General features: G+C 30.5%; 5 protein-coding genes across 5 annotated transcripts; 2 read left to right on the top strand and 3 right to left on the bottom strand.

The window, feature by feature from the left end:
• Positions 1-5,603: 5,603 nt before the first annotated feature.
• On the bottom strand, positions 5,604-7,115 carry LOC111310961 ((21S)-21-acetoxyl-apo-melianone synthase SDR-like). The gene is made up of 2 exons (XM_022910336.2): positions 6,996-7,115; positions 5,604-6,612 (listed from the first exon to the last, which is right to left on the bottom strand). The coding sequence occupies exons 1-2, from the start codon at positions 7,019-7,021 to the stop codon at positions 5,832-5,834; spliced, it is 807 nt and encodes a 268-aa protein (XP_022766071.1). The 5' UTR covers positions 7,022-7,115; the 3' UTR covers positions 5,604-5,831.
• A 5,458-nt stretch (positions 7,116-12,573) lies between these two features.
• LOC111310581 (F-box protein At5g07610-like) lies at positions 12,574-13,095 on the bottom strand. Its single transcript, XM_022910060.2, has one exon. The coding sequence runs from the start codon at positions 13,093-13,095 to the stop codon at positions 12,574-12,576; it is 522 nt and encodes a 173-aa protein (XP_022765795.2).
• Positions 13,096-13,256: 161 nt separating this feature from the next.
• Positions 13,257-13,751, bottom strand: LOC149520275 (uncharacterized). The gene is made up of 2 exons (XM_089740544.1): positions 13,486-13,751; positions 13,257-13,389 (listed from the first exon to the last, which is right to left on the bottom strand). The coding sequence occupies exons 1-2, from the start codon at positions 13,749-13,751 to the stop codon at positions 13,257-13,259; spliced, it is 399 nt and encodes a 132-aa protein (XP_089596670.1).
• Positions 13,752-15,136: 1,385 nt separating this feature from the next.
• LOC111310960 (short chain aldehyde dehydrogenase 1-like) lies at positions 15,137-16,461 on the top strand. Its single transcript, XM_022910335.2, has 2 exons — positions 15,137-15,369; positions 15,449-16,461. Exons 1-2 carry the CDS (start codon positions 15,332-15,334, stop codon positions 16,242-16,244), a joined length of 834 nt encoding a protein of 277 aa, XP_022766070.2. The 5' UTR covers positions 15,137-15,331; the 3' UTR covers positions 16,245-16,461.
• Positions 16,462-18,698: 2,237 nt separating this feature from the next.
• On the top strand, positions 18,699-20,007 carry LOC111310958 (short chain aldehyde dehydrogenase 1-like). Its single transcript, XM_022910334.2, has 2 exons — positions 18,699-18,874; positions 19,015-20,007. The coding sequence occupies exons 1-2, from the start codon at positions 18,840-18,842 to the stop codon at positions 19,814-19,816; spliced, it is 837 nt and encodes a 278-aa protein (XP_022766069.2). The 5' UTR covers positions 18,699-18,839; the 3' UTR covers positions 19,817-20,007.
• Positions 20,008-22,720: the final 2,713 nt, after the last annotated feature.

Here is a 22,720-nt window from a genome sequence, read left to right as displayed (position 1 = left end):
TTGGTTGCTCGGATGAAGTAAAATACATTATATTTAGGGTCTAACAAAACAATCCTACGAGCCGAAATGCATGCATTTGCCCAGTATACCGGAATTCTCTGAGTTCGAAAATTTGTTCAAGCATTATTTACTACTATTATTTAAGGCATTATAGACGGAGCCACCCTATAAAGGTCAATTCAACAACTTAACCTCAAATTTTTTTTAATAAGAAAAATTTGAGATCATTCTTCAAGATAAATCCCACTTCAAATTTAGCTAAGCCTCTCTTTATAATATAAATTCATAATACGTAAATATTATATAATATCTATATTATATGTTATATTGTTGCAGGAATACGATATTTCTTTGAAAATTAAATATACGGTTTTGTCGCCCATATGATATAATTTCTTTTGGATTATATCATCCTCTGTAAAATAATAATAATAATAATAATAATAATAATAATAAGTTTATTGCGTTTGATTATTTGGATCCATGGTTGATGTAATATATCTCTTTATTCAAAATTTGATTCCAATACCTTTTTCAAAAGAAAAAAAGAGTTTGATTTAGATTAGTTCTTTAGAAAGAGAATTATTATATCTTTTTTATTTAAATCATATCATATAATTATATTATTAAAAAGATTAATTATTTATTATAAAATAATTAATTAATTTATTAAAATAAATATTTTATATTTAATTATCATATATAATGTATAATAAATGTTTAACTTTTTTCAATAACATAGTTATTTTATATAATTTAAATAAAAAAATATATATGTCGATATAATTAACTGTTTCACACTTTTTTTATTTGTCAAATAAAAAATAGGTAAGATGTGTTCAACTTCTTGCTCAATCAAGGATGAGGCGCCGCCCCATATGTTTTGACTTTTCTTTTAAAACTAGATCAAAGACTTATCTATTATACGGTTGATATTATTTAATTCTACAGTTGTATTTATTTATTTATTTCATTCTATTAAAGCAGATCAAATTTTGAAATAATTAAAAGATAATATATATTTTTTTTGTCTAAGACTTTCTATGTCCGATAATTATTTTAGATTTTAATTAATCTAAAGTTAAGTTAAATCAAATTTTATAAGAGGGATAAATTTTTTAAAGTCTATTTTTTCATGTAACAAGATTTAAAATCAAGATCTTATTAAAAAAAAATCAAATTTTTTATCACTCAAATTAATAGATGTTAATATTAAAAGATAATATTTATTTTATATAAAAAAAAAACTTTCATACATAACATATATATTAAAAAGTAAATTTTAGATCAATATGACGGTGAGATCATATTGATTTGAAAAATTATGTGTATGACAAATACCATTATTTTATTAAATCTAACAATGATTTTGTTAAAATATTAATTGCACATAAAATTATAAACAAGTAAAATTAATTAATTTTACATCGATGTAACTCGATTTTTTTTTTCATGCAACCATGTCAATTCCCTGCTTACAATTTGTTTTATATTTTGTAATAAATTTTATGAAGGATTTATGTCTCTGCCTGTTAATTAATTCTGCCTAATTTCATTAATAAGTACAAGCACTGAATGGCTATAATTACAAACCAGAAATTACCAACGCTAAAAGCCTAATTTACCCTTTCATGAAGCAACATTTAATTTGAGTTTTTTTTTGCAATTTTATTATTTTCATAAGCAGTGAATTCACTGCATCCAATGAATTGTACAACAATTATAGGAACTTCAAAATTATATTATAAAATTATTTCTTTTTAGATCCCATCTCCCACAGAAAATTTTATTAACTTCATCAAATGCAATATTGTATAATTCCCACAATCGAAATCGGATCATATCCTTAATCTGTTTCACAATCGAAATATTTAATTTGAGTTTTGATCTCATTTGTAGAAACAAAATAAATTTGTTTTGCTTTAAATATTTCAATTGAATAAATCTGATCATTTCAGTTATGATTTTTAATATTATGTACAAATCACATCAAGATTTTTTTATAACTCATACAAAAAAAATAAAAAATTCATCAGATCAAAACTCCATTATTACCACTACGCACCTTCGATTACAACAAAAACGAATTGTTTAATTCGACTTTGCCATAGAGATGAACGGGTCCACTTTCTAAAGTCTTACACCCAACAATGCAAGTAAAAGTTTTGAATTTCGTTACTTACATTACATCATCAAGGGCCGTAAATTTGTTGCCAAAGCTGCTTAGCCTTAATTGGCCTTCGGAAATTAGGTGACCATGTTTGGTTTATGACAGTTAATTTGTTCATAAAATAATTACGCTTGTATATGGCAGACAGACCGATCAGGTAAATCAAGTTGGAATGTTGGATACAAGAAACTAAATTTCAAGCTTATACCTTCACGTAATATTTGATTAATACCTTCATATTCTATTGCGTCTACGTAATGTTGTTAATGGTAGCTAACAAGTCTAATTTACTTCCCTAAACAAAGATCCAACTTTCTATATTCTAAACCCAACAATTTCAGCAAGGTTGGTATTTCCATATGATCACTTGTATTTGTCGGTGCTATAAATTTTTTTTTTTTAGTAAGGTGATACTTGTTTTTCAATTAAAAAAATAAATTAGTAAAAATTTATGCACATATACATATATATAATAATAATAATTAACATCCCAAGTCTTACTACTCAAAAAAAAAAAAAACATTTCAATTCTTAATTTAAAATTTTAAATGCCATTAACAAAGCATTGCAAAATAAGGCAACAATGGTGTAAGAGCCCTGTTGACTGCAATAATCCCTCAATTTTAAATGTACAGTCAGACTCAGAACAGGATATATATTTTCTTAATCTATCCCTCCTCAAGAAAAAAAAAAAGAAGAAACTTATTTTGACATATATTAACAAAAAATTCCCACTATGAAACCATTTGCTATAATAATCAATTAGCTTCGGAGCAATTTGCTAAGTAGTATAATTAGAACTTGTTAGTAACCGCCCATTATACAAAGAGGCACAACCACCCATAATGGGTGGTAACCTCATGAAAAAAAAAGAAAAGAATAAACACAAACTGGCAGTTTCCAAAACCAAAATTTCGCCCATTTTTTGTTAATAAAAAAAAGCCATTCGGCCAAAAAAAAAAAATGAATAGAGAGAAAAGTCTCTCATGAGAAGAAAAAAACGGAAAATGAGAGAATCAGCCAAGCATTTGAATAACTTTTGGTGAGAAATTCTTGTATTTAGTATGAAGAATTTATATTGTAAAATTAAATAATTTTCGTATTGTGATATTATTCAACGACTAATAATTCAAGCCGAGTTCTCATTTTCGTTTTTGCTTAACAAATGAACATATATAATTATCTTATATATATAGATATATTTTGCATGCGAAATTATCTTATAGAATTAGTTGGAGTATTTTATTACCTTTTAAGGGGTGGAATCAAAGAAGAAACATTACTAATTTTTTCTCTAAAGAAATCTGAAATCAATCAGAGATGAGGAAGAAACCAAAGGCAATTGGTTTCTGGGTTGGGGTTTTCCTCACTAATGATTGATAGATAACGCTGTATAATGACACTCATAATTTTGTGGAAAGAAAGGAATATAATATTAAATAGTTAAAGTAATTTAGAAATGCTATATATGCTTCACAACCACTCCAGCCCATCATCTTTTGGATATCAACAAATTACATTCATCAGAAGAAACTATAATCATAATCAATTCCTTACACATGAGAATATGAAAAAGAAAATCATTTGTATGTTGATAAAGATATGTTTCTTCAAATTGGGAAAAATGAAAATCGAACTTATATAATTAACAATCTTAATATATTGCAAGATCAGAAGAATGGATCAAGCTTAATCACAAAACGTGATAGCTGATGGAAGATGGTAACGTGCCTCGATGGCGTCCCTTTTCGGCTTTTCCTTATAATATATATGATGTGATTGGTTCTATTATTAGTACTATATGCAGAATTAATTAAATTATTGATGATTATTTAAGGGATGAATGGATAGATTTCATCGGCTCAACACTAGATCGATTAAGCGGCTTTATAAACCTAGCTAATTGCAATAGAAATTTTATAGAACAACAAAGATACACTGAAACCAAAAGAAAAATGTTGGAGAACATTGGAAAAGTTTGGCGCAACCAAAACTAAATATAAGAACATTCTTTGAACCCCTATTTTGTAATATAACAAACCTTTACACACGATACTCATAAAAATTAATTTTAAAAATTTAAAAATATATTTAAAATTAATTTTTATACAAATTATCATTGTTTAGTTTAATATAATATATAGCATTATATACTGATAGTGTATTGAACACAAATTTTTTTATTTTTTATTTTTATTTGATATATTATCTGTGTATAAATATTATATATTGTCAATTAATCATACAATGATACCTTATAAAAAATTAATTTTAAAATTTTAATATTTTAAAGATTAAATAAATACATTTAATCCTAAAAAATATTTAAAATTAAATTTTAATGAGATGCTGTTATCCACTTAACTAACAGTATAGAGCATTATATATTGACACTACATTGAATATAAATTTTTTATTTCTATTAAGACTCTAAATTCATATTTGGATTTTTTACTGGATTTTACAAAAGCAACTTTTTATAAATAAACAGTATTATACTCAATTTTAGCAGTTAAAGATATCATTAAGCTTTTTTAAATGTCAAATAAGTACATTCAGATGAATTTGGAAGGCTAAAATACTAAAAAAACTCTTGAACTATTCCAATTTTTTTAAAATAAAATTTTATGTTTTTATTGTACAGAAATAACTAAGATAATTGATCACTCACCTAATTAAAAAAATGGATTCCAATAAGATTAAGATATAAGCACCAACAGTTACAAATTTAAATTCTTAACTCACCTTTAAGCCTTAGTCTCCGTAGTAAAATATATATATAGATGATTACTTTTGTACTCAAAATTTTTTTTGAAAGCCAATATAATTTTATTTATTGCGGAAATAAGTACAAAGGGGGCAGGGACATCTAAATTCATAAAAATATGATGAAAATAACCCGACATAATTAAGGTAAAGCAGCACTCCCACACATTTCCATAACTCGTACAAAGAGGGAGAAGCTTTCAGTGCCAGATCTTGACTAGAGGATAAAAAATAGAGATTGATCACCTCAATTTAGAAATTAAATATATATTGTATTGTACATGTGTTAAGCCTACATTACAAAACAAAATCTCTCAATTTCAGAGCTGATATTAATTTGATATATCTGAGTACTGATGACAGTATCAGAAAATTACTGCATATGTATCTACGTATTAAAATAATGTCTTGCGTAGATTACATGTACAAGCAAATGTTTTAGAAAGTACTCGGGGATTTTGATTTCTAATGATTTGGTACAGAGTGTTTACATATGGTTTTTCAAATTTGAGGAGTTGGATAAAAAATTGATGCAAATTTGTCTGAAAAATGGGCATGTGGGCGAATGTTTAGTTAGCTAGAAGTCAAGCTTACCCTTTCAAATGAAATTTCATTAAATTCTTTGTAGTGCAACATAAGTTTGGAATATTTTGCATCTAAAAACTTGAGTTCCTTTCTCCATCCAAACAAAACTTACACCGTATAATCCAATTTCATGTATGCAACAAAAAAAATGATTAATTATTGTAAATCAGTGATATATATCACTCAACTGACATCACAATGGATGTGTTTATTTATACATATAGCTGCAAAAAAGTCTCACGTTTCGCATCAGAAAAAATTTAAAAAGAAAAGAGAATTTTCAAAGGCCAATGGCTTGATTTCTTAGTTACTAAACAAGGTTAGCAAACTTGATCATGGTAGGATTCACAACACTGAACCCTCCATCAACCAGAAGATTGAGTCCACTCACATAATATGCTTCATCACTAGCCAGGTATAGTGCAGCCATGGCGACACATTCTGGCTTGAGAATTTCACCTTTGAGATTGCCCATATTGCTTAGTTTTTGTTCTACTTTCGATCTCTGCTCTTCAGTAATGCCTGGCACGCTAGTTACCACGGCGTAAGGCGAGATACAGTTTACTCTTATACCGTATTTCCCCAATTCAGCCGTCAAGTTCTTAGCTAACCCCAGAATTGCATACTTTGTAGCGGCATAGGAATGAGATGAAAGCCCTGCAATTGAAGTGCAAGCACTGGCAGTGAACAGTATACAACCTTTATGGTGGGGTATCATCACCCTTGCTGCGTGTTTGGCTCCAAGGAAAGCACCAACCAAGTTAACTCCAAACATCCTTTCCAGATCTGATTTTTTAGCATCTACAATCCCTCCGACTGGTCTGTCCATGATGCCTGCATTATTGTACATAATATCGAGCTTTCCATAAATAGAGACGGTGGTGTCAACAAGATTGGAGATATCATCTTCATTTGATACGTCGCAATGGATGAAGCAAACATTTTCCCCAAGCTTATCAGCTATGGCTTGGCCCAGGCGGTCTTGGATATCAGCAATGACCACCTTGGCACCATTTTCATGGAAAATATGCACAGCACTAGCTCCAATCCCACTAGCACCACCCGTTACAATTGCCACCTTGTCTTCAAGCCTGAAATTTGAAGATTATATGTGTATTAAGAATTATAAAGTGCATGGAAGAAAACCAGGCAATGCTATTTCTTTTTCTTTATTTTTTACTAGCTAATTGCTAGATATTTCAAATACATAAAAAAATTGTTCTCCATATGGAGTATATTTGATAATTTACATATAAATCAATTCAAAAGAGGAAAACTATATATATATTTGCTGTGGTACCAAAACCCAGCAATATATATATTTAAAGAATATGATTATCTATGGAAATTGGAATAAAATCAAGAGAGGGCTTAAGTTCCGACAAAGGAAAAAACTAAAAAAAAAAATAATCTAACAGGTGCTACAGAATTCAAGCATACAATAGCAGAAATTAGGGTGCGAGTTCTTTGTTACCTTTTCTGAGACATTGCGATGCTCATTTCACGTACGTGAAAGTTTTTGAATTTATCAGGGAATTAGATGAAGAAATTTGAGGCTTGGCTGTTTAGGTGTTTTCTTTCAGTTGTGTGCAAGCATTTATAGAGAAACTAAGTGAAGATCAATGGAAAAACTTTATTTTTTAAATTCCCGTGGACCAAAACTAAACAATGTCCTTAATTCTTTTGGACACTGCGTGAATCATGGTACAATAATAATGATTGTTACTACAATGTCTGAAAAATTAGTTAAAGGCCTAGCAATTAGAAATCATGTCATGTTTGTTAAAAATTAAGTTTAAAACATATGGCAAGTCATTTTAGCAAATTCTTACCAATCAATCCTCCGAATTTCAGAAATAATATATGCATAGCTAGATTTGATTTAAAAAAATAGAAAGATCGATCGAGATTTACAGAAGTTTCGTCTTTTGATACCGTGTTACAAGTTGTAAAAAAAAAAAAAATCTTGAATGCCAATTTACAACTGTCGTAACGATTTTGAGACTGTCAGACGTAAAAAAATTTTAAAATCAAAGTAAATGGAGAGTCACCACCAATCTTTTTTAGGATGTGATTGATCACCCAAAAATTTATTTTTTAATAAAACAATAAAAACGAGTTTAAAGTTTATAAAAAAGATAAATTTCGGTATGCGAAAAATCAGGTTAGACTCGAGAATCGATTACGTGTGAAGAAGGATTAGCACTCCCACAACCCTCATAAATTGGTACCATTTAATTATGCGCTATTTTCGGTGTTGGATAAAAATGATTTTGACTTGAAATTTAATAGCAATTCCCTTCATTTGAAAAAATAAAATTATGCTAAAGCTCTTTATTTAGGGATATCAAGAAAATCTTGAAGTTAAAGAATTATTTTAGAATTTTTCAACATCTAGGCATAATTTATAATAACTTTTTTCGCTTAAGCTTTAACATGATAATCCTTAAAATGAAATAACAATCTTTATAGAAGATAATTGTTAGTGGCTCTCTAACATCTAAGTAGAGTACCAATAATTATTTCCTTCAGAATGTTATTTTTAATTTATTTTATAATATCACAAATTTTTTTTAAATGTATTATTCTTTTTTTATTATAAAATATTTTATCATCAAACAGTAAATTAAAAAGAGAATAATGCTGACAATTATTAATAATAACACGCTAGTGTATATATGCTAATGAATGTCATGTAAAATGAAATGCAATTTAAAAGTTGGGTTCTTAAATATAATGAGACTACCTCAACTCTCAAACATCTAGGTAAAGTTTATGTGCGACTGTTTATATTTAAGATTTCAATTTATTATTATACTTTTTATTTATTAATCTTATTATTAATGTGAATTAAGAACTCGTGTGAAAAACTTAATGAAATGGAATTTCCTAAAAACTCTATCATTTAGACAGCATTCGGGAACAAATAATTTCATGTGAGATTTTCACACGTATCCTTAAGATTTTGAAATAGATTTAGGGTAAAGGTTTAGAGTTTAAGTCTAGGGTTTGGGGTTTAATTAAAACGCGAACATTTCTAAAAATCTCCATTATCTAGGAGGACTTTCGGAGCAAGTTCAAATTTTTATAATTTTTGAAAACTAATTAAAAATTTCTTATATATTTCTTTTTATGAAAATTTAATAATAATTCCCCAAGGCGGAATTATTTTTAAGAAAATATATATATTTTTATTTCCTCCAACATCTAGGCAGGAAAAATAATAATAATTATTTTTTTTTTATTATTATTATCTTAAGCATTTTTAATATATATTTTTAATTATTATCTTACTTACTTTTATTTTTATTATTATTAAACAATTAAAAAACTTATCCTAACAAATTTAAAACTTATCATGCATAAATATATAAAAAAATACTTAAAATAACAAAAATAATAATATATAAAAAATTAAAAAATTAAAAAAATTTTTTTTACTTGAATCGGACAAGTCAACAGCAGTTCGGTTGGATCGAAAAGGGGTCGGTTCGACGCGCAGTTCAGTTGAGCCGGTTGAGGAACGATTTGGATCGGTTTAGAAAGCGGTTCGATTCTGCTCAATTGGATCGGTCAGCAGCTGTGAAAAAGAACGGGTTAACGGGTCGGGTGCTCGAATCTCGGGTCGGATCCAAGTCAACGCGCAGATCCTTCTTGACCGAAAACGACGTCGTTTTGGCCCTATGCTCAAAACGACGTCGTTTTGCTTTTAATGTTTTCTATAAAATTTAGTTTTTTTTTTAGCTCATTTCACCATTTTCACACAAAATTTTTTTTTTTAGAGCTCTGGGTTCTTTCTGGCCCCGTCGGAATCCGGTCGTCGGATTGTCGCATCGACCTCCGCCTGGGTCACCGCCGATGGTGGTCGCCGATGATCGAAAATTTTGAAATCCTCTTGGAAGCTCCTTTCGACGTGATCTTTTCAGATCCAGTCTCTTCTTCGCCAGAAATGACCCCGATTGATGTAGATCAGGGTTCAAAGTTTTCTGTTTTTTTTTTTTTTTTTTAAACTCAAACTAACAACCTTTCTTTTTGTTGCAGGTATCTTCTTGGCGTTGGATTCCTCGTCGATTCGACGAGGACTGTGGTTTTTGTTTTATGGTTTTTTTGTGTTGATTTTCGTAGATCTGTTTATTTTTTTGTTCGGATATTTTAGGGGTTGCTTGGATTTTTTCATCTGAGAGGTTATTGGTAGGGGTGTGTCTTTTTTTGGTATTTTAGTGAGGAGATATTTGAGAGTTTCGACTAGATTTGAAAGGAGGAAGATCGAATATTTTATAAAGTTAGAAACAGTGGTAGTGTGTGCTGATGGAGTGAAAGGACTGGACGAGGGGATGATATGATGGCTGAAGTAGTGGCAGGGCGTGGGGAGTAGTGGCAGGGCGTGGGTGGCCAGCGGTGCCATGCACGGCACCCGCTGACACTAGCTCTTTCTAATTTGTTTCTTCTTTTATTTGGATTTTCTGTTTATCTTCTTTTTTTTTTTTAATTTGATTTAAAATTTAATTTTTTTTAATTAATTTAATTTTTTTAATTATAAAAAATATAGACCTAGACAAAATCTGTGTCTACAACAAAAAGTCAAGATGGCAGCAATATTTGAAATTCTTTCAGATATATGTGACAAAGATAAGTCCATTTCAATTTGTATCATTCCAGGAACGTATATCATCTTCATCTGCAACAATAATATTCTGTTCTCTTGGTATAAGATTACTAGGGTAAAAATTAAATAGGACACGGTGAACCTAGGATTCAGCCTAGTTAGTGATTTTTTCAATAGGTGATTTTTAATAAATTTAGGGTTCATATTCCTAAACTTGCAACACTTTATTTTTTAATTTATTTTTCAAATTGCAGCTCTTCTATGAAATAGTATTAACTATAAAATATGTCATAACTCACACGATAAGGTTAATTCATTTTAAAGTGTAGGTTAACGAACGATTCTACCACATATTCAAAGTCCAAATCTATTGGAGTATTTTTTTACCATTTCAAAACCTTTCCTTATTGATGTGCGGTCAAATCTGTTTGGTAGAACAAAAAATAACAATTTTCATAAGAAAAAAAACAAAGAAACAAAGAAAAAGTCGGTTATAAAAGGATAGAGGAAAACGGAAAGAGTTTTCAGAAGCATATATCCAAAGAATTTAGGGAACAAAAGATAAAAAGTATTAAAGAGTTTACATTACGTATAGTAAGAGAAAAGAACGAAAGAAAAGAGAGGGAACCTTCTCTGTTTGATAGGAGAAGCAAGAAAGAAAATAAATGGATTTGCATCTTTTTCAATTTTTCTAAATAGAAAGAAAATAAATTTTACTATTTAAATTAAATAATTTATTTATAATTATACTTTTAAACTTTTTTATTTTTTATTTTTCATACCAAATACAAATACAAAAAAAAAAAATCATACTTTTTTTTTTTTTTTTGAGAAAAAGAGTTGCGATTGCTTAGTACTGAGTAAACCTGATCTAAATGTGACTACATTTATCTTCTTTTGTACCTAACATAATATTAATGTAGTGAAAGAATTCACAAGTCAATGAAATTCAGTAAAATAAAATACGGTGTCGGACGCTTAATTCGGCAAGAAAAATATACGTAAGAGAACTCTTTAGTGGGCTTAGTTTACTTCTTCAAGTCATCGGATACTAATTTTTGTTGACAAGTATCACCTTCCCTGCATACCATTCCACGGCTGACTTTCAAATAATAATAATAATAATAATAATTAAAGATTAATTTTAATGACTAAAAGAAAAACTATGGTAAGGCTTAAAATTTGTTACTATAATTATAATTGTTAGAGATAAATAAAGACATTATCAAATATAATGACAATAAATTTAGGGTTCACGATATCTTTTTCAAGTGCTTCTGCTTCCATTTGAACACTGCCACCAATGTAACAAAAAATGGAAGCTATTACAAATTAATTAGCCCTAAACTAAATGAGACACCAAATTTAAAACGTTATCATAATAAACAAAATTTACTAAAAAATTAATGTGCCATATTATTACAGATTCTCAGAGTTCCGAAAACAAATATTTTAAAAAAAAAAATTTGGAAAAAGAACCATGCGCAAATTTTGTAAGGTGTACTTATTTTTCAATCATGGAACTCTAATCATGAAAACTTAGCAATGTCTTTCTTGTACACTTATTTCTTGACCTACCAAATTTGACTAAACTATTAAATAGTTTCCGATTAAATGTAGGCTTTTACTTTCTTGATTTCCATGTTGACAAGTTATTAGGCTATGATCATTGGATCTTGAAACTGAATTTCTGCATCAAAAGTTGTCTTTGAACGATTGGATCTTTATGACTGGATCCATTTCAAACGGTTGGTAAATGACGGCAGAAGATATCTCGTTTCCTTGGAAGTAAGTTCGTTCTTTCAAAGCTAGCCCATCATTTGTCGGTCTTTCTGTTCTCTATTATACTTGTATTTCTAAACATTGACGTGAAATATTATTTGTGATTCAATCCATGTAATCCCTTCTTTTATTTTCAGATTATAATATTTTTTGTTAAAAAAAAAAATTCATATGAACTGCAGTTGAACATTTAATTATACTTCACCATTTCAGCTAATAAGGAATATTAATAAAGTATTTTCAAAATATATATTAAAAATACCTAAAGAAATCCCCAATAGCACCCGATAGTTAGAACTTTAAACTTCAATTTGGAGTTGGAAATCTTAGTTCAAAATTTCAAATTGAAGGGACGGATTTTGTGTGAGAAGATTGTCTTCTCTAGCATAAATTAAGATCATATGTAACCAAAAAAAAAAAAAGGAAAATGCTCAATTAAAGAAAGAATGCAACGGACCAGAAAAAGTTTCAAGCCTCTAGGATAACAATTTTCTAGCCTCATTCCACCTTGGAAGGGGCACTCCAGAAAAACGGTAACATTCCTACGTGGCAAGAAAGGGCTCCCGCCTTGCTCCCAAACAAGTCTTAAGCTTGATATTCAACTACTGATAAGTCATAAAACAAGTTTCCAAAAGAACTATAGATTAGAAATTTAATACTCTAATCAAACGTAGGAAAGTGACTCTATGTAACTAAAACTATGATACCACTGGAAACGCTTTGAATCATGAAATATAACATCATGAAGAGTCTTGAGAGTATTATCCTTGAGTCTATAAGATATAAACCTACCAGGTACGTATAGCACCAACGATGGCCCTTCATTTTTAACTTCAACAATTGACACCAGATAGATGAAATTCTCCAATTCTAGCAGTACTGAATTTGAAGAAATTTCTTTGTTTTTGGTCATGTCTGGAAATGCACTCATAACAATCAAGTTTATATCTAGATGATACTTTACCGTCCATTTTGAATAGTCTTTCTCCATTTCATATATGATGTATTCAGGACAGTCAAAATCTATGAAGAACAAATGGCCTTGAGATTCCATGAAATGCCTGAAATTATTAGAATTCCAATTCTCAGGAAGTGGAAGCCGTGGCATTGCTTGCAGTGTTTCCTGCTCAATGTCAAAGCGAGACGAATTTCTATCATAACAATTCATCCAATGAAAAGACTCCATGTCGAAATTTTATGGAGAACCATAATCATGATTTCCAGCATTCCTCCAAATTTTTGTTTCAGATGAATATATCTGAACATTACAACTTGGTTTAAAGAACTGAACGCAAACAACCTGACAGAAAGGTGATATGTTTGGGTCATGTGCTAAACTATATACATTTATAGAGCTTTTTTGCCCAAAGGGTTCAGGGAAAATGGAGAATTTGTTGTTGGCAGGGTTGAAAATGTAATAACTGCAAGGAGCGGGAGACCCGTACCATTGGCTGTAACATAGAAGTAAGCCATTGCAAGACTGCGAGATCATGATAGATCCCGTGTCACAAAGGTCAAAAGAGATGTGAATTGCTCAGCCTTGGGTAGACTTTCATTTTCGTCTAAGGAAACATACATATATGTTGGTGGAATTTTGAAAAACAGGAGACAAGCTAGGACAAAACCGGAGACAGTAGTTTTAGCATTCTCGCGAAAATGGCGAACGATGAAATTGGGATCTGAGATAAGATAGAGCCACCTTCTGGATACTAATTTGAACTTGATATCTGTTTTTGTTGGCAAACGCAATAGAATCTCCATGATAATATCATCATTACTAGCAATTATATCGGCCGAAGATAATGACGAAGATGATATCTGCTTTTGATATGAAGAAGTCATTCTTTTGAAATTTTTCTGTAAAATTTGGACATCAAAACCTTGAAGAAATGTTAAACCCTAAAAAGGGGACATCAAACACACATTCATTGTTTTCGCTGATTGTCTTAAATTCCCAAGGAATCATTTGGATATGCTCTCTCTTCTTGTTCTGATTTGTGATTATTGTTATCTATAGGGAAGAAACCAACTCAAAGGGGAAATTTAGAAGGCAATTACACAACAGGGAAGGATTACAGATTTTATTAGTACAGAATCAAAACCAGTACCAAGTCAGGCCCTCGTTTTGTTTGGTCTTTAATATAACCTTAAATGGGGCTGAGTTTTTTTTGGATAAGTGGGCCTGGGAATGATGGAAAAAGAGATGGTGGAGAGTTCGGTTTCCAGAGCAGGAAACTTGAAAGAAAAGGTGTTGGAATCTGCTGGTTCATGAAGGTTATAGGCAGCATAACCAATCCCTCCTTGACGATGACTATCCAAAGCCTAATGTCTTAATTTGGTGTTTCAAAATTTGATAGTTTTGGTTGGAACCCATGGTTTTTGGATTCCATTATTCTTGGTGACTTCATTTTTGTGTGTTAGTTTCTGTTTCATTTGGGGTTGTCTCAAAGTTCTACTATGTAGAATTTTAATTTTTTTTGTCTCTTCCAGAAATGAAGTTTGAAAATGATCTGTAACAAAATATCCAAGGACTGTTTTTATTTAACTAAAGTATCGGTTTACAATTCTATAATGAACTACACTATGATATCTCATCAAAAAAATAATAATAATTTTAAATATATTTTTAAAATTAAGTTTATTTTCTTTTTAACCTTTTAAAATTTTAAAATTATTGTTTATGAGTTGTCATTATCACTAGTAGTATATAGCATGTATACATAATGCATCAAATCTAAACTCCTATTTAATATTCTTTAGGCTTAATACCTAAATAATCCTTCATTTTTTATTATATGAAATTAAGATTATGAATTTTGATTTTATTGTAATTATAGTCATTAAATCATAAAATTAGATGAATAATATTAAATTGATAGAATTTTTAAAATAATATATTTTTTAAATATTTGTCATTTAATTCATTGCAGTGAATATAAATAAAAATATTCTACAAATTAAATTATCCAATAAAAATTTTAAATAAAATTGAACATTTTATACTGTCAATATTTTAATTATGATGTAATAAATGTTTATAGCCTTAATTTCATGGAATAAAAAAATTATTTACATTTTAGAATAAAGTTTTAGGATTTGGTATTACACCACATTCTTTATTAATTCTTATCTTGTCAATCGCCTTCTCCCACATGGGTAAGGACCCAGTTGAGCCCTTCTGTCACCCATAATGTCAAAAGCAAGGCACCAACTATGCTTTGTTTTATTTTTAAATAAAGATTTCTTGATACAGCTTAGACTGTTTCTCAAACCTTTTGCAAGAATATTCGTTAAAAAGAAAGTGTACGCAATTGACCAAAATTTTGAATAGACATTGTTTTAGAATACTGCATTCCCTCAGGCTGAAGCGTCCTTGAAAATAAAATATGCAGCTGTGATTTCTCATCGATTTTAGAGGAAAGATGAGTACCGGTTCTTCAGTGGCTTTGAACCTAAGAAGGTACAGAAAAAACCCAGAAATCATTGCCTTATTTAAACGGTTCCAATTAACCCTGTTTACTTGATCTCTTCCGTTACAGGCTAGAAGGTAAGGTGGCGTTGATAACAGGAGGTGCTAGTGGCATAGGTGAGAGTACAGCAAGGCTTTTTGTCCAGCATGGTGCAAAGGTCCTTATTGCAGACGTCCAAGATGATCTCGGACAAGCTATTTGTCAAGAGCTTGGAGAAGAAAACATCACATATGTTCACTGTGATGTTACGTTGGACTCAGATGTCGGAAGTGCAGTTGATTTAGCTATCTCCAAGTATGGAAAGCTTGATATCATGTTCAACAACGCCGGTATAAGCAGTCCTGACGAGAATATAGTTTCTTCAGATGATGAGAGATTCAAGAAAGTTCTTGATATCAATGTGTTTGGAGGGTACTTGGGTGCCAAACACGCTGCCAAAGTGATGATTCCAGCCAAGAAAGGATGCATTCTCTTCACTGCAAGCGTATTCTCGGTCATAGCTGGCACTGATGCCGCACATGCCTATGTGACATCAAAGCACGCCCTTGTGGGGTTGGCTAAGAATCTGTGTGTTGAGTTGGGGCAGTATGGGATAAGAGTGAATTGCATTTCGCCATACGGAGTGGCGACTCCACTGCTAAGAAGACCTTTCGGCATGATAGCGAAGGAGAAATTGGAGGAGGTGGTTTCCATGGGGGCAAACTTGAAGGGGACGGTGTTGGAACCAGAAGATGTGGCTCAAGCTGCTCTGTATTTAGCGAGTGATGAGTCTAAGTACGTAAGTGGACTCAATCTGGTCATCGATGGAGGCTACAGCACCACCAATCCCTCAATATCCACGGTTCTTAAGAGCCTGTTTTCTTAATTTGGGGTGTTTCAATAAGTTGGTCGAATCCAATTCGGACTGAAAGGTGCAAAACAACGTTCACAATATATATATATATATATATATATATATGCAGACTGATATTATGTCATTCTAAGAGTGTATTTTTGTTCAATTAACTAATTATTTAGTAATTATTATCTTATTTTTATGTATTATTAAATTTTAACTCTCGCTTGATCGAGATTTTTATTCATACTTATAATCTTTTTATAAAATTAATCTCAATATATAAGATAACTTAATATACATTTTCTTTACTTTATAATATAAGAATATATTAATTTTTTGTGTTATCAATTTTTTTTTAGGATAAAGAATTTTTTAAAGTAGTTTTTATCCTGTTATTTTAAGTCATTACCAAGATAGATCCTTATTCAATTATGTGTGAATTATTATAAAAGCATTTTTAACCCTAAAATCATTTTAAATGTCAAATCTAATATAGTTTTAAATTAAAAGATAGGGGACAGTTTTTATTTATTGTGTAGATAGGAAGGGAGCAAACCAAAACAATTAAACATGAGATAGAGATTAGAGAAATTGGGAAAAGGAAAACGAAAAAAACTGAGTCAAAACCAGCCATGAGCCATGGACACGCCATCAATGAGGCAGTGAAGAATACTCTCTTTTCCTCATATTTTCATGATTGTAGGACCGATCTGATTTGTGTTCAATCATAATCTAAACTTTCATAATTTTCAACCAGAAAGAATGATCAACTGAAAATGACTTTTTTAGCTTTACCCAACATTTTGGTTTTTATAATTAACCCCACTAACCAATATTATTTCCACCACTAACCCTCAAATCATCAGTAATTCCAAATTTAAAGTGACTTTAAATTCCATAAAAAAATAGTTGGAGATTGCTCTAATCTAAATGTATTAATATTGTACTCTTATATAAGAACAGATTTTATTTTCACTTTTCACTTTATCTTTTTCTCTTACTTTGAATGTATTTTTGAAATTTGAAGTATTTAATTTTATGAACTTGTTGAATCATGGATATTAAAGAAAGCTAGTATATAGTTTTTTGTTAATTAATTTTTTCTAAACGAACAAAATGATATAATATGTCAATATTTTTAAAATTTTGAATTGAAATTTTTACTTTTTTAATAATAAGAACAAATAAATAATTTTAAATGTAAAACATACTCTACATATAGATCAATAATCATAATATCGATCAAATGTTAAAATTAATTTAGTTGATTTTGCTTTGATTTAATATTGATCTTTTTGTGATAATATTCCCCTATTAATTTAAGCATTTAATTTAGTTGATTTAGCTTTGATTTAATTTTTACTTTTTTTGTTAAATGATTTTAGGTTAAGGTAGTAATATAATCATTTAATTTAAGCTTTGATCTACACATGATGGGGCTTATTAATTGGTTTTATTACACATTTTTTTTCTTTTTTTGAACAATTTATTATATATTTGTTAAGTATTAAGTTTTCTCTATTGTTTTGTTCAAGTTATACTTAACATTTATTATTATTATTATTTTATTAATATTTCATTCATTTAAGAAATTAAAATTTTCTTAATTTAATGAAGCAATTTGTAATTTTTTTAAAAATCTTATCTCTTTATAATTATTTTGTGATTATTTTTTTGTTTGTGCTGATTGTATTTTTTTGACTGTTTGATTCAAGAACTGTTTTGGAAACTTAGTAATTCTTAAAATTTTTTTGTTTGAATTTGTAATTTTACCATCCTTGAATTTTTTTATAACATTTTGCAGTTGATTATGTATTTTTTTTTCCATATTCTTGCAATTTTTATAATATTTGTAATTATTGATTTTTCGTAATTTAATTTTTTTTATGATTTTTTAATTTTTTTATACTTGTAGATCGATAAAGATGTCCTTCAATCTTAAAGATAAAAAAAAAAAAAACTCTTTTAGACTTTTTATTTGATTATGGGCTATTTTTGTCATTTCAATTGAGGTTTAAAACCAATATACTTTAGATTACAATGACATGCAATTTCATGCATGTATGTGCCATTTCATTTTAAAATTGATCTATTTCTATTTTGTAAAAAAAATTGATCCAAAAAAGTACAATTATTTATTAACCATTAATATATAGATATTTTATTTTTCATATCCAGAAGATTTACATATGTTTCACGCGTCCCTTGCACGCCGAATAATATCTAAAATATTAATAAATGTGCTGGTTTTTTTTTTTTTTTCAATTAAAAGTGATAAAAGTAAAAATAAAAATAAATAATAGATAAATAATTTTTAAAAAAAATCAAGTGTTAGTAGTTTGCTAATTGGTTCAATGATGACTCATGAATCCGTGATCGTGAAATGTTGGAAGACAGCTAATAGTCCAAAAAATACCTATTGCTTTCGGTCCCAATGCTTGAAAGCAGAATTTAATTAATTCATCTGTAATAAATTTTCAATTTCCACTTTGGAGCTATGCCCATATTTTCTTTGCACTATAAAGAGAAGATGACAAAGAAGTGAAATACACACAACTTAGGTAAAAAAATAGTAACACAACAAAATATTGAAGAGGGATTCTTTGTTGAGAGCTACATACGATGAGTAATAATGCTGATTCTTTGGTAGCTAAGAGGTAAGAAGCTCATGTTTTCTGTATCTCAATCTGGAAATATCGAGTTTTTTGAGTCAAGTGTTTGAATGTGATTTTGTAGTGAAGACCACATGTATGGATTGGATATCCGTTAATGAACCTCAACTTTTGCTTTGATGCAGGCTAGAGGGTAAGGTAGCATTGATAACTGGTGGTGCTAGTGGCATAGGAAAGAGCACAGCTAAGCTGTTTGTCAAGCATGGAGCCAAGGTTCTTATTGCTGATGTCCAAGATGAATTAGGCCACTCTCTCTGCACAGAGCTTGGAACCCCGGATCCCATCAGTTACATCCACTGTGATGTGACAAGCGAAACTGATATCGAAAATGCCGTGGACTTTGCTGTCTCCAATTATGGAAAACTTGATATCATTTTTAATAATGCTGGCGTTGCAGGTGAGTTTGAATTGAGAGCCATAGCTACAGATTTGGAGAACTTTAAGCAAGTACTTGATGTCAATGTGGTTGGCGGATTCTTGGGTGCGAAGCATGCTGCTAGAGTGATGATTCCAGCCAAAAAAGGGTGCATTCTCTTCACTTGTAGCATTGCTTCATTGGTTTGCGTCGGTATCCCTCATGCCTATACTGCATCAAAGCATGCTGTTGCAGGATTGACTAAGAGCTTGAGCGTGGAGTTAGGAGAGTATGGAATTAGAGTCAATTGCATTTCTCCTCACGCAATTGCGACTCCTATGATTCTGAAACCGTTCGGATTATCGGATAAGACAAAGGCAGAGGAGGCGATTTCTACAACAGCTGTCTTGAAAGGGACGATGTTGGAGCCAGAAGATGTTGCGCAGGCTGCCCTCTTTCTAGCAAGCGATGAGGCCAAGTATCTGAGTGGTGTCAATTTACCGGTTGATGGGGGCTTTAGTCTCAACAATCCAACATGGAAAAAGGGACTGGAAGAACTTGCGCAATGCTGAACAGATTCTGCCTTCACAAGTTCTAATTTTACTCTAATCCAGGCTACTAAGTTTAGGGGTTAATGATTCATATATGTTTGATTTACCCTCTGAACATTTATTTCTTAAGTTATTGATAAACTTGCCTAATGCCATTATATTAGGTATGATTAATTATAAAAATAGAAGTGTTTGGTTCCATTGTCCTATTACCTATCAAATATGATAATTACAAAGAACCAAAAGCTCTATTCTTAACGAATATCAGCCACAAAAGAAAAAGTATCATAGTTCAAGTTTTTTTTTTTTTTTTTGTCTTTTGAGTTACGGTAGATATTTAAACTTGAAACCTTTAATTATAGAGTCGGTTCTAATATTACTGAACTAACAGCTCATTGATAATGATTTAAAATTTTCATCCAAACAAAAAGATTGAAATTTCCAGCTGACACAGGATATGACTTGAATTGTCAACTAGATAATGAATTTGTCGATAGATTATTGTCACGCGTTTAGTGAACCTGGGCCTACGTGATGAGACCATAATCTTAGCATATTTAGAAAGTTAACTAGCAGTAGTTCTGAAAATATCTTTGGATTGGTAATTTAAGTGATATAGAATTGAAATTGAAATACAGTAGTTAATTGGAGGACAAAATCATTCTGTTAATAGTGGTGGTGAAATCAATAAAAAATATGACACTACCATTGGTGATTTTTCAAACATGACAGGTTTCAAACAATACAAGCTCTCTGAGCTTAATAAACATTAAACCAGACAACAGTTAAGTGAAACACCAAATCCACCCCACCCCCCCCCCCCCCCCCCCAAAAAAAAAAAAAAAAACCTTATTGTGAAGGGTTTCCTATGTCAGTACATAACATTAAAGAGAGGAGGCGATTTCTACAACAGCTGTCTTGAAAGTGACGATGTTGGAACCAGAAGATGTTGCGCAGGCTGCCCTCTTTCTAGCAAGCGATGAGGCCAAGTATCTGAATGGTGTCAATTTGCCGGTTGATGGGGGCTTTAGTCTCAACAATCAAACATGGAAAAAGGGACTGGAAGAACTTGCGCAATGCTGAACAGATTCTGCCTTCACAAGTTCTAATTTTACTCTAATCCAGGCTACTAAGTTTAGGGGTTAATGATTCATATATGTTTGATTTACCCGCTGAACATTTATTTCTTAAGTTATTGATAAACTTGCCTAATGCCATTATATTAGGTATGATTAATTATAAAAATAGAAGTGTTTGGTTCCATTGTCCTATTACCTATCAAATATGATAATTACAAAGAACCAAAAGCTCTTTTCTTAACGAATATCAGCCACAAAAGAAAAAGTATCATAGTTTAGATTTTTTTTTTTTTTGTCTTTTGAGTTACGGTAGATATTTAAACTTGAAACCTTTAATTATAGAGTCGGTTCTAATATTACTGAACTAACAGCTCATTGATAATGATTTAAAATTTTCATCCAAACAAAAAGATTGAAATTTCTAGCTGACACAGGATATGACTTGAATTGTCAACTAGATAATGAATTTGTCGATAGATTATTGTCATGAGTTTAGTGAACCTGGGCCTACGTGATGAGACCATAATCTTAGCATATTTTGAAAGTTAACTAGCAGTAGTCCTGAAAATATCTTTGGATTGGTAATTTAAGCGATATAGAATTGAAATTGAAATACAGTAGTTAATTGGAGGACAAAATCATTCTGTTAATAGTGGTGGTGAAATCAATAAAAAATATGACACTACCATTGGTGATTTTTCAAACATGACAGGTTTCAAACAATACAAGCTCTCTGAGCTTCATAAACATTAAACCAGACAACAATTAAGTGAAACACCAAATCCCCCCCCCCCCCCCCCCCCCAAAAAAAAAAAAAAAAAACCTTATTGTGAAGGGTTTCCTATGTCAGTACATAACATTAAAGACCCAAAAACTCTTGAGATTTAGTAAGAAATTTAAGCGACGTTTATTATGAAATGTCGTTAAATTCGATGTTTTTGAAATGGTGGCAACATTTTTAATCTAAACATCACTAAATTTTTAAATAATAGTGTTTGTCAAAAAAACGCCACTAAAAAATTTTAATATCAATTAAAATAAAAATTATCAATTTTTGTTATAATTAATTAGCGGCATATTTTAATTAAATGCCACTATTGACCTATATTTAGTGGCATTTACATTCTAAAACATTGTTATTTATCAATTTTTAGTGGCGTTTGTATTCTAAAATGTCGCCATTTACCAATTTTTAGTGGCGTTTGCTGAATTCACCCTAAATGCTATCAAGTCCCCCCAGAAACATTCGGTCCACTCCATTGAGCCCCTTTTCTCCATTCGGTCTCCTTCTACGTCGGTGAGTTTGCCGTTCAATTTCCTTCTCCGATGGTGGCTATTCAGTTAGGTTTCTTTCTTCACTGGTAGCTCTTCGGTTAGGTTTCCTTCTCCGTTTGATCCCCTTCTTTGCCGGTGCGTTCAAGCTCGATTTCCTTTGTTTCTCTGCTAGTTTCATTCCTTTCTTTCTCCTTCTTTGGTTTTAGGGTTCAGTCCCTACCTACTCTCACTACTAATCTACTCGGTGGCATTGCGATGATGCCAACTGCCATGTTTCTTAATCCACAGAGACTGAGTTATAGAAATTTTTGTCTTTTCTTTAGTGTGATAACACCACAGCTAATCAGTTGTGGAACTGCCCACTTGATGCTAGGAATTAACAAAAAATGAACCCAAATCACTTGATTAATCAATTTGGTAATGGGCAAACAACATGGCTAGCTCAAGGCTGGATATGCTGATCATAGCCAGAGGCTAAAGTAGGGTTGGCAAAGCTACACCCATGCTTTTTAGGATTTAGCTAATTTTAATTAGCTATATAATTAAGTAGTGTTAATTAAATGATTAATAA

The sequence above is a fragment of the Durio zibethinus genome, chromosome 1 (genome assembly GCF_047325235.1).
Source record: "Durio zibethinus cultivar Kanyao isolate XHJ-2024 chromosome 1, ASM4732523v1, whole genome shotgun sequence".
NCBI classification, from domain to species: Eukaryota; Viridiplantae; Streptophyta; class Magnoliopsida; order Malvales; family Malvaceae; genus Durio; species Durio zibethinus.
This window is presented reverse-complemented; position numbering and strand designations above follow the sequence as displayed.